General features: G+C 38.0%; 2 protein-coding genes across 2 annotated transcripts in view; one reads left to right on the forward strand and one right to left on the reverse strand.

The window, feature by feature from the left end:
* Positions 1 to 3,141, reverse strand: part of tesk2 (testis associated actin remodelling kinase 2) — a 32,463-nt gene extending 29,322 nt beyond the window's left edge. The window contains exon 1 of the mRNA XM_044220747.1: positions 2,715 to 3,141. The gene's annotated coding sequence lies outside the window, so the exon portion shown is untranslated. The remainder of the gene's footprint in view (positions 1 to 2,714) is intronic.
* Positions 3,142 to 8,849: 5,708 nt separating this feature from the next.
* Positions 8,850 to 11,936, forward strand: LOC122887490 (zinc finger protein 382). The gene is made up of 2 exons (XM_044220768.1): positions 8,850 to 9,387; positions 10,586 to 11,936. Exons 1-2 carry the CDS (start codon positions 9,105 to 9,107, stop codon positions 11,473 to 11,475), a joined length of 1,173 nt encoding a protein of 390 aa, XP_044076703.1. The 5' UTR covers positions 8,850 to 9,104; the 3' UTR covers positions 11,476 to 11,936.
* Positions 11,937 to 13,016: the final 1,080 nt, after the last annotated feature.

Genomic DNA, 13,016 nt, shown 5'->3' on the forward strand with positions numbered 1-13,016 from the left:
AGGAGAAGACTGCAAGCTAGTAAACATGGATGTAAACAATGCTGGATTTAAAATACTAAAAAAAAAAGAAATCAGCTTTGTAAATGTTTCACGAGGAAGGAAATGCATTCAACACGTGTGTTAGACCTCAAGAATACACACGTTTGGGCACCTTTAAAGGATTAGCGGATTGACAAAACATAATTGGCAACTATTTTGATAATCAATTAATCATTCAAGTTCAAGCAAAAATGCAAAACATTCCTTAGTTTCAGCCCCTTAATTGTGAGGCTTTCTGCTTTTCTCTTATGTATGTCATTGCAAACTGAATATCTGTGGGGTCTGAACTGTTGGTTGGACAAAACAAGACCTCTGAAGTTGTCCCTTTGGGCTTTAGGAAATTATGATGTGCATTTTTCACTAAATTTGCAGACCAATCTCACGCACGTGCCTTCGTTAACGAGTGTTAACGAAGGCTGGAATAGAGTTGCACTAATCTAGAAATTTTACTTCAACTGCTTTTCAAATGTAACGACAGAAAGTAAACAATGACTGCCTTTTCCTTTTGTGATTGAACTATTCCTTTAAGTACTTGTGTCTCACAATGAGCTCATGCATATCATAAAAAAGTCAGAGTTCACACACTATCGCTTTTAATACTACAAAGTCTGCCATTGTGTACTCTGAGATTTCTGTTCCCACACACAGCATTTATAAATTGCGGTCATATATTTCAGGTGTAATCAGAAATTTACAATGTGTGTACACAAGAAATAACCGGAATAGTCCTGTAAAATGTATTCCAGTAAATGGGGAGGAACAGTGGCAAATAGAAAGAGGGATGAAGATTCAAAATGCATATACTTAACCGACCTACATTAAAGCAAAGCAAAAACACAAAAGTCAACCAGAAGAGGTCTTATAAGATCAGATCCTAAAAACAGGTTTAAGATAACACAGCCAGATTCTGCCTTGATCCGTTAGCATTACATCACAGACACTAGACTCCTAGAGATACTGTAGACCTACTGGACAACTTCTGACATCATTCTCTGTCCCAGGCACATCCTTAAAAGGCTTTTCATCCTCCACTTTCTTTTTTCTCTCCAATGACACCTCATTTTCTTCCTTGTTGAAATGGTACGACAGAAATAAAAGTGCCCATGCCAAGAAAAATGCAAGCCACGAGTACCAGGCCTAGGCTTTCCTTTCACATTTCAGTAGCTTTCCCATCCAAGAGCGAGAGCAGAGACACACATTTCATCTTTGTCACTGTAGCTGAGTAGATGAGAATAGGTCAGCAAGTAAGATATAAATTCACCCTTGAATTGAAACAGCTAGCAGCAACAGAGAAGAGCTTCTGTATCCACACACCCACATGAGTGGTCAAAGCAGCAGATACTGACTTAACACAAACACACTTCATGTGGAACTTGTGTTATTCTACGAGATACCGTGGTACTGGGTAAAAATCAATCTTCATTCAGGATGATCTCCCCAGCCTAAAGCAGCATTTTTACACCCACCCCCTTCTGCTGTAAACAATAAAAACAGACATCATCTAGCATCACTCCATCAACAAACAGCCCAGGGAAGACAACACTAGCCACATACTACAAAACAACTTTACACCATTCAAAAATAAGATTGCATTACACAGTCCTGTAATATTCAGCAATATGATAGCCCTCAATAAACTATGCTGCTGGAAATCTTTTTGATGCAAGTGATTAGAAGAAAAAATAGGCAAGCATCCAGTGTTCATTACTATATTTGTTCCCAAACTACTCCCTATTGCCTACATGTCCAAAGGGCATACATTTAAGACACCACAGCAAAGGGACTATGCATGGAAAAGGGTGGAATTTTAAAAACCGACCTTTTTTAGGTCTGTAAAATGTGGCTACTCCAAAACAGATGGGACATCTCCAAAGCAGCCTGAGGCCACATGTTTTAACAGTAGTTTGGGGCCTGAACACTATCCAGCTGTGTCCCTGTGGATTACAGACTAATAGAAAATGTCAGCAATAAATCAAAACTTAAGTGATGTTATAATGACAGGTTGCAGCAAGGGTTAGAGTGTCTCTAAAGGACAAGAGGTATTAAATGGGTGTGTGTGAATGAGCGTGAGACAATTATTTGTTCATAGAGAAAGACTGTGTGTAGGTATATCTGCATCATAAAAGAATTAAAAATAAGTTATAATCACACTGATTCAAACTTGAGTACATCTACTGATCCTTTCTGTAAATTATTAATAAAATATTCTCAAAATAACTGTCTGTGTTTTAGTAATCTGCTGGCCTTTCTCCTGTGAGAAAGGCCAGCAGAGATAGTTGAGAGGTGCACTAAAAGAGCAATCTTTGTCAAGTATTTGAGCAAGGTCACATTCAACAAAAGTGAATAGAAGCCTCTTATCTGACCACAATCTATTGTGGTAAACTGCCATGATATGTGAGCCGCTGCATACCTGTCATTCTTCAAGGGTTTAAAGTAATGAACAAGTCCATGGGGCAGGCACCGTAAAAAAAAAATTATCTGGATACCATAGCTGAGTCAATGCTGCCAAAACAGCTTGATGCAACAAGCCACATATTATTAGATGCAGCATGAATGATCAACATGTGTAATTTGTTGGTAAAGTGTTAGTGAACGCCAAACAGAAAATGTAAACAAATCAAAGCTGCAGCAGTCTGTATTACCTTTTATTCCTTGTTAAAGTTTAGCTGGCTTACCTGTTTTTATTTCATGGAGATGTTTACAAGAACAGTTCAAGCTGGGCCCCATGCCTTTCCCGGGTAACGTAGCATTTATCGAAAACGACAAGCGAACCCCGAAACAGCAAAGTTGGTAACGCAGCTAGCTCAGTGACTAGCTGCCTGGCTAGTTTGTCAACAAAACTCGAGCCAAGCAAAGAGCTAAGATCCACCAACACACACAAAACAGGAAGTTTTTCGTCGCGACGGTTTAAAACTTCAAATGCCGAATTCTCAAAGTGAACTCCAAGTCTGTTTCTGTCGTGCTTGTTTCCACAAAAGAGCAAAGTACGATGTCTTTTCTACCGCACGGGATAATATTTCAGACGATTGTTGGTGTTTGACAGCTCCGTCGCCTCTACTCTCAGCCGAGTAACTCCCACTGACCCCGCCCACGTTTGATTGGCAGGTAAATCAACCAATCAATGGCCAGGCATCTGTGCGCGTGTGTGTTTTATACAGTCTATGGTCTGCGCGCGTGTTAAACTTACAAACGGTTAATATAAACAAAATTTAAAAATAAAATACACGTCTAAAGTAATTCATAATAAATTGAAACAACATTTTGGAAAATTACGGGAAAAATTTTAGATTAACAGAACTTTAAATTAAAGATTAAAAAAATATATATTTTAAAATTAAATGACAAAAAAACATTGTTAATTTCAGTTGAAATGGGAGGTGTTGAAGCTTACTCATAAATAAAATTCAAGGGACAGAGAGAGTGGAATCATCTACTTTAATCGTAAATGAATGTATAGCATAGCAATGTATAGCACTTCTCATACAAATGCAGTTCAAAGTGCTTTACAGAGAGAAAAAAGAGGCACACAGCAACATAACAGAAGAGCCAGAAGCAGTCCAAACAGTAGAAAGACAAAATAATACATCAATAATGATAAGATACAAATAAAGTACTTTATGAGAATGCTAAACTGAATAAAAAGGTCAAAATATTGAATGCAATCTTTTTCATTTTTAACATTTTGTCACTCATAATGGGGAAAGCTTAAATTAGGTCAAACAATCACGTCTTGGGGTAAAACATTTTCTGCAAAAGTAGTCAGTTTTGATTAACAAGTGCAACCTCAGCCACCACTGCTTTTGTTAGATTCCATCTTTACTGTGTCTTACCAAAGCTCGTTGATGTGCAACAAATTGGAGAACTTGAAGGCATAGTCTTGTTTTTTTATTTTCTTTTATTAACCTATTATTTTTTTTTAGTGGGAAGATTACCTTAACAGATGGCAACTGGTTTTAACTTTTGAAAATGACTAAAATGCAATAAAATATTTGTGGAATTTATTGGCCAATAAAGAATTAATAGACTAAATAGACTTAAGATGCATTTCATAAGGTCATATTCAAAATTAGGTACACAATTAGCTAATGAACTTTACAATGACAAACTACAGCACCAAACCCAATATTACAAGGGCAGGTGCTTTGACCTCGGCCTTTATGCTCTCATGGAAATAGAGCATCATCTAGTGGACAAAATTAGGCACCACTGCTATACACATCACGCTCATTTGCCACTAACAGGTGTTCTTAGTTGCTTTCAACGTGTGTAACGTGTCAGTTTGGTGCAAGTTTTGTGATAACTTTGTGTGGAAAGGTTTCTCTACGTTTGCAGCGTGCGCAGTTTTGAATCGATGCAGGATGCAAGCACTGACTCATTCTGTGTGTCCTGGCAGGGTAACAAACAGGAACAAGCTGTTAAGCATCACATGACAAATATCAACAACACTGCGTGAGGTCAAGTCACGTTTGTTTTCATCTGTTCTATCTCTTCCATATTATGAAGGCCCATTTCCACCACATATCAAAAACAAAACCCACCATACCAAGTGTTCCAGTGTCTTGTTATGTCACAACTGAGATAGTTTTCATACAGTCAGTCATACTTATAAGATACTAAGTCACATTTATGAGAATTTTTGGTATTCAAAATTGATTTGTTGTTATTGTCACTCAATGAGTATTTGACCTCATAGGCTTGTTGATTTGCCAGAGAGTTCACAGAAGCTAATAGAAGCCCATCTAATAATACATATTGGCAAAGCTGGACCACCAACAGGGCAAAACATGCAACTGGCACAGGGGCCCAGACCACCAGGGGCCCCAAAGGCCCAGATTCACTGTGTGTCAATTGTTTTTTACTTATTACTTGTTACTAATGTTAAACAATTGCTCAACCTGCATTATTGCCTGATTTTGTGGCCCTGTGTCAAAATCTAGTTGTAAGACCCAATAATTTTAAGATTATAAGTTCATTCATGACATTGGAAACAGCAATACAACATAATGTATTTTACTATATATTTCTTACGTGGTCCATGATCCTAAATAAAATTTTGTTATATCAAATTACCCCAGACTGTAACACTTTATTTTAATCCCCCATTTAGCAGTTAAAAGCAGTATATAAACACTTAATAAATTGTTTATAACACACTTAAATGTTGTCATAAGAAGATATAAGGGCATTTTATTGTTTATTAACGTATTTCTCAACAATCAGCTTCTGCCATAAACTATATATAAACTGTTAATGAATGATTAATAACACAGTGTGAGAAGGCTGCAGTCCTATTTGATGATGTATGATAACACATAACATCAAAAATTCTTGTTTTATAGAGCACTAAACTGCTTTTTTAATTCACAGGCAGGTTTAAAACTGTTTATGTAAATGTGTTCAAAACTCATGTTGAGCTTGAAGGTTCATTCTTGACCTTGGACATAGTAGTTTGTCAAAAAAGTAATTAACTTACTTGATGTCTCCTGGTGCTTTCAGCTGCATCCAATGGCCTTCATCAGTGGCTGGAGTTTGATCAGTTATGGAGAGGGAAGTATTTATAAATAAGTAAATAATTTATTGACAAAATATTTCATATTTACATGAACTATATTATATTGCCAAACGTGTATTATCTGTTTATACACCAGCAGTGGTGGAATGTAACTTACTAGGCTACATTTACTCAAGTACTGACGGTGTAGTCCCTCATTCGTCCAGGAGTGTTCTATCGTAGAAAAGGTTTCAGTCGTAGTACAGTTACTCAAGTACTGTACTAAAGTACAAATTCGACGTACTTGTACATTTGTCTGACAGCTCAAGTTATTTTTTAGATTACAATTTTTCATACCCTTCCTGTCCAGTGAAAACCATACATCTCCAAATTTGGTGATATTGAATGTGAATTTTTCTGATAAATTGAAAGATTACGTTTTCCTGTTTAGGCTGAGAAAATGCTCCAACTTCTTAAGTTAAATAAAAACGCATCGTCACAAAACTGAAAACATCTGTTTTTCTGAGCTCATGAAAAGTTGACTTTTTAGAGATAGGTGGTTCTCACAGGACAGCGACACTACAAACATATGATTAACCTATAGAATATGGTGCATTGCTGTAGATTAAACAACCCAACAGGATATAAAGTAGTTCAAATGAGCTCAACCTTAAACAACAATAAACTGCAACATACATATTAAAGCAGCAGTAGCCTAATATTAATCTAAAAACCTCCTAAAACACTGACTGGGACCATTTAACTGCAGAATGAGTACTTTTACTTGTGATAAGTAAATGTTGCTGATGATACTTACATACTTTTACTTAGGTTTTGAATGCAGGACTTTTACTTGCAGTGGAGTATTTTCAAAGTGTGGTATCACTACTTTTACTTAAGTAAAGGTTCTGAATACTTCTTCAATATACTGTTTTCATTTGCAGTTTAATTTATTGATATTTATTCATACTTCTATTACTGCAGTGCAATATCCACATCTCATAATAATCTTAATAAGCTACACTTAACTTGACAGTACATGCACTATTACGTCTATTATTACATTGTATTATTATACCGTACATACTTATCAACCGGTAAATCCACTTTGTACTTTACACTTATTTTAATTTTATTCTTATATCCACTTTGTACTTAATTTATCTTACCTTTTGATTTGCTTAGAACTTCTATTCTCAGGTGCATTGATGTGATAGTGAGCAGCTGTAACAAATAAGTTTCCCCTCGGGATCAATAAAGTATTTCTAATTCTGATTCCACCACTGACTCAATTCATCATCTTTATCATGGTTTGAGGATCTGTGTTTGGTTATTTCCTGTTTTATTTTGAAATATTCTCCTTGCCACATGTGTCTGGTAGTTTTACTTCCTGTCTTTGATTGCATTTCCCGCCAATTTGGACTGTTTGCCCCGCCCTAATTAAATTCACCTGTGTATATAGTCTAGGTGATTCCTTTGTTCTTTGTAACTTCGTACCCATTGCTATGTTGGCGCTGGCTTTTGTATGTATGTATGTATGTATGTATGTATGTATGCATGCATGCCTGCCTGCCTGCCTGCCTGCCTGCCCGCCCGCCCTACCTATCTGTCTGTCTACCTGTATCTGCCAGTAAGCTCTTAATAAAACACTCAACTCATCGTTCTGAATCCTGGCTGCATTGGGTGCTTTCCCTGTTCCCTGCTTGCCAACGCTGTGACAATCATAAAGCATCATAAATGATGATACTTTTTTGAAAGTGATAATACATGATGAATTATCATGGAAACCAAAATCACATATACATTATGTCAAAGCAAAAAAATAAATACAAAATTGCAATACTGTGTCCAATTAAGAATTTCTTAGATCAAGCTTCACTACATGCACTTTGTTGTTCACTTATACGTCCAGATATTACTTTAAGACAAATTTAAAAGACAATTTAAAATGTTATACTTCAAAAGAGAGTTATAGGATAGATCTGAATACTTCCTCCACCACTGCATGGGCTCGGGAAGTAGGGTGCTGATGGGGCTGCAGCACCCCCTAAAATCAGGCATAATAAGAACCATCAGTTAAACTTATAATGACTTTCTCCTTTTTTTTTACTGGGATTTACATGCGTAGTGCACTAATGGTTGTGGTAGGAAAGAGGTTTGACTTTTTGTATCTGTCGTTTATCATTAATATGTATTAGTCTATAATACGGAAACAACCTAATTTCCAACCAAGGCAAGGCAGGTCGGATCCATCACAGGCAAACACATTGAGATGTTTAAGGGAGTTTAGAGTGTCCCACTGAATCAAAATAACCAAAGATGCCAGGACACAGTCAGAAAGACCCAGAGAGTTCAATCCAGCCAGATACAGCTACAGTACATAAGGTAACTGCAGTTACTGCCACTGTACAGTGACACATTTAGACCATTAGTACAACAGGATGTGTGATTTGGTTATAGATCTAGATTATGAAATATATCTGGCAACTAGAGCTTGCTCTATTTTTTTTTTTAGGTTTGGCAAGTTTTATTTTAATAATGTTTAAATGTAGCTACTGTACTCCCCGGAGGGAGAGAGAGAGAGAGGGGTCATGCATATGCGCAGAAGTGGAGACAAGAAACAAAAACTGATCATTTGATCACGAAACCAGATGTAACTGTATAATTCTCAGGTTTATCAGTGAAGTCTGCAGACTTGAGTCTCCGTTAACAGCTGTTACTCTGTTAACAGCAAACAGAGTGACAGCTGTCTCATGAACGGGTCCATAGCTGGTTGAATGGGCATCGGTAGACCCACGTATCCTCGTCTCCTCCTGTATGAAATGCGCGTCCAGGTGCTGCCTCACTCCCTCTTCCTCTCCTTGCAGTTTTCACGCATTAGTTCAGTGTTCCTGTAGTTGCTGTGGCTGCTTCAACATGCAGCATTTTGGTGTTCATGTTTGCTTGTCTGCTTGTGAAACACTCTAAAATTGAATATATATATATATATATATATATATATATATATATATATATATATATATATATATATATATATATATATATATGTATGTATAGATAGATAGATAGATAGATAGATAGATAGATAGATAGATAGATAGATAGATAGATAGATAGATAGATAGATAGATAGATAGATAAAAATTATCCTGCCTGAATGCAAAAACCATGTTGTATGACGCCTTGAAATTCTCATTAATAAGCTCTTTAAAATGTGTTATCTATTATCTGCTTACAACTACATTATAGATTGTTATGAAGCATTATAATTGATATACTGCCCACAAACGCTAAACGGGGGAGGCGCTTCTTGAAAACACGGTTTGTATTCAGTCACGTTTTCCAGCTGAGAAATTTTGTCCCACAATCAGCACCGTATATCCTCCGTCACATGACCTCCAGCGTTTCCTGTTACTATTGTATTACACTTCCATGTTTTTCACCTCAAACAGCAACTGTAATGTAAAAGTACAACGGACGAAACTGTAACCGTTGTGTGATTTTCCCCGCGTAGAACGTTAGCTTAACGTCCGTCGCGTCGCTACAGCTAGCGGAGGCGCTGATCCGGGGCAACATGGCCAACTGTGTGGCTTTCCAGAGCAAGTTAACCTCGATCATGGATGTGCTAGCTAAAGCTGCCGTGGTAGAAATCAGTAAACTGTGGGAGGACGGCTTCACGCTCGTACAGGTCGAGCTTCGCCGGAGGGAGAACGAAATTGAAGCCCTGAACAGAAAGTTGATGTTGATGGAAAACGAGCGTTTAACTGTCCTGTCTCAGGCGCAGACTACAAATCTGTCTTCATCATCTTCCTCCAAGAGAGAGCAGCAGAACAAGCTGCTGCCGCCCACCGGTGATGGTAAGAATGACCAGCACAGACCAGTACACAGTTCAGTATAAATATATATATAAAATTGATTCAATCACATAAAAATGTGCATACATGAGGTGTGCAACATAATAAACAGAGCTAGCTATATTCCAGAGCTGAAACAATACTCAATTGAGTCCATCAACAGAAAATGACTATTTTGATTTATCAAGCAAAAAAAAGATGTGAGGATTTGCTGCTTTTCTCTGTTATATATTATTGTAGACTAACTTACTAGACTAGGGCTGCAAGTAATAATGATTTTCAAAGTAGTTTCCAGTTAATTGACTAATCCATTAATGAACCAGTAGTTTCAGCTCTACATAAGACCACCACAACAGCCTTTCTGAAACCTCTACAAACGTTTTATAAAGAACTTCCCGTAATCCTTTCAATAAGGTCGACAACCCGTATTTAGTCTTGCTGATATCTAAGAGCATCATTGGCCTTTCAACTCAAACTTGGAGGATACTTCCTGACTGTGTCTAATTAACATTTTACTGTCATGTAGTGCTGAAAAATGTGTCGATTAAATGATCAGAAAGTAATTTATTAAGAAAATATGCCAAATATGTTGTGGTTTCCACCCTCAGATGGGAGGATCTGCTGCTTTTTTATTTATATCATTGTAAACTGAATAGTTTTGGGGTTTGGACAGCTGGTCAGACAAAACAAGCAGTTTATATATGTCAACATAAGCTCTATGAACCTGTGAAGAGTATTTTCTGACATTTCAAGACTAAATTAGCAATCTATTAATTGGAAAAATCTAATCAATAATGAAAATACATGTTAGTTACAGCCCTATTATTTTCCTTTTAGCTGCCTTTCAATCTGTGTTGGTGAGGGTTTACCTGCAACCAGTGTTTGTGGTGCAGATTATCTGTGTTGGGCATGTGTCTCAGGCAGCCCTTTTGTACCTATTTAACTTTTTCTATGTTGCCTTGAAAGCTTTGAAACCTCACATATAAAAATAGTTACACCTGTATTAAAGCTGAAGCATACTACTAGTTGGTTCTCAATTTAATGACTCACTTGTGTACCAGCCTTTGTAAATTACAGTAGACACTGCCTGAATTGCTGGCGCATCAGTCACAAAGCAAAATTGTCTTTTAAAAAATGATTTTTCATAGAAACCGTCTGGTTAAATAAAGGTTAAAAAAATGCACCTGCTTTGTCGTTTCAGGGCCGATAATAGATTCAGTCCAGACATTGTCTTCTGATCAGAGCGTCAGAGAGAAGGCGAATCACAGAACACCGCCACCATCACAGACGGAGGAGAAACCAGGCGAGCAGCTCAAGTCTGACCACTGTGAAAGTGACGGCAGAGACGATGATGAAGACTTAATAGTCAAGCTAGAAGACGAGGACGACGTCCAGATTGTGGAGCAGATGGTGGACTCTGATCACAGTGTTAACGATGGAGCAGGTCACCATGAGATGGATCTGGACCTCCAACCCGCTGAGGTTGTGGAAGAACAAGAGAGCCAGCAGTGGTCGTCAGTTTCAGTGGGAGACAGCGACACTGCTGATGACTCGGACTGCTTTTTTGAACCAAAGCAGCTGTCACAAAATCTGGACTCAGAAATCCTGCTCATTCAGAACGCTTTGGACATTTTTGATAATTCAGCAGAGACTGCGTACTCAGACAGACTTGTGAGGGATAATGGACAAGGTGCATCAAGTAAATCGAGGGCTCCTGTGACTTTTAGCCAAGCTCAGCCAAGTCAGCCTATGGATGCAATAAATCACCCAGAGAGAGGAGTGTCCATCAGATTCCACAAACCACAAACTAAAAACATGTCCGCTTTTAACCCTGACAGCAGATTCTTTCTCTTAAATGACCCCGAGTTGCATAAAACTATAGCGAATCGCCGCATAAAGGAGAAATGGTTCATCTGCCCGTTCTGCGGCAAAAGCTTCGATCGCGTCAGCCATCTGGAGATTCACCAGCGAATTCACACAGGAGAGAAACCGTACACATGCGAAACATGTGGCAAGTGTTTTTCTCAGAGGAGTAACCTTCGCACTCACCAGCGGACTCACAAAGAGGCTCTATCCCAAAATGCAGTTTGATTCAGTAGATTTCGAAAAGAAAAGCTAGAAATGTCTGTGGCATCTATGTCTAGATTAATTAACAAATTCTCTTTGTATTTTGATATTACTGAAAAGTAATGTAGCTGACTGATTTTACTGTGCACTCCTTTTTTGGGATAAATTATAACTTTGACATAGCTTTGATTGTAAGAACTAGTTTTGGCACTTATGTACTGTTTGTAAATCCAGCCAGTTAATACGAGATTTATAAAAACATGTAGGGATATCCAGCCCCGGTGACACAGCTGAACATCGACTTCTACAGGTTATACATGTTGACACAAATTGGTCTTTAATATTTGGCTGATTGATGTGAGTCATTGTGGATCAGAAAGGGTCGGTGAGCAAACCTCTGTATGTGTGATCACTGTAGACCCTCTGATATCCCTTAGGATGACCGTTTTTCCATCCATTGTCCATTTTCAGGTTCACAGTAAAAATCGAGCAGCCAAGCTCTGTTTGGCAAAAAAAAAAAAAAATGTCCTAACAAATTTTCCTTGACCTGATGGAAAGACAACCGCAGCACTTAGAGAATGAGACTGAACTGTGTAGCAGTAGTCATTACATGATGAATTGTGTGTTGTCTTTGTAATACTGCCTAAACAGGGGACTGTTTAGGCACAAGTTTGTTCACAGGTACATTTCATTAATGATAACTGTGAGACTTTGGCAGTATATTATAAGTCATATGTATCTACAGCTTAACAAAGACAGGAAAGGAAGCACTGACTCCTCATCTTAGCATTTTAAGAATTCAACCGTACATCATTACAGGTCAGTAAAGTCAGATAGGAACCTTCCTAATTAGACTTCTTGAATATCCTTCAGTAACTTAATCTAGAGCTTTCCCCAGGTGCTCCATAGCATGCTGGGAGATGTAGGCCTTCTTGTAGGTAGCCCAAGATCTCCACACCTCGTCCGTGCCTGGTTCACTTCCACCTGCTCTGTATCCGTAGTATAAGTATCTGCTCTGAGTGGAGGAGCAGCATCTTAAAGGAATAGTTAGACATTTTGGGAAATACGCCTATTCGCTTTCCTGAAGAGAGTGAGATGAGAAGATTGATACCACTCTCATGTTTGTACAGTAAATATGAAGCTACAGTCAGCAGCAGGTTAGCTTAGCTTAGCACAAAGAGTGTAAACAGGGGGAAACAGCTAGCCTGGCTCTCTTCAAAATCCACCACCAAGCACCTCTAAAGCTTACCAATTAACACGTTATATCTCATTTGTTACAAAAATAGTCCAGCATATAACCCCCTGTAAATCCACAACTTGTTGTTTTTTACACTACGGTTTTTGTATGGATTAAACAAACAATGTTAATTAGTGAGCTTTAGAGGTGCTGGCAGGCAGATTTTGTTACTGCTGAACAGAGTCAGGCTAGCTGTTTGCCCGTTTCCAGTCTTTGTGCTAAACTAAGCTAACAGGCTGCTAGCTGTAGCTTCATATTTAGCATACAGATACGAGAGTGGTATCGATCTTCTCATCTAACTCTCGACAAGAAAGTGAATAAGCGTATT

Source organism: Siniperca chuatsi, linkage group LG13, assembly GCF_020085105.1.
Source record: "Siniperca chuatsi isolate FFG_IHB_CAS linkage group LG13, ASM2008510v1, whole genome shotgun sequence".
NCBI lineage: Eukaryota > Metazoa > Chordata > Actinopteri > Centrarchiformes > Sinipercidae > Siniperca > Siniperca chuatsi.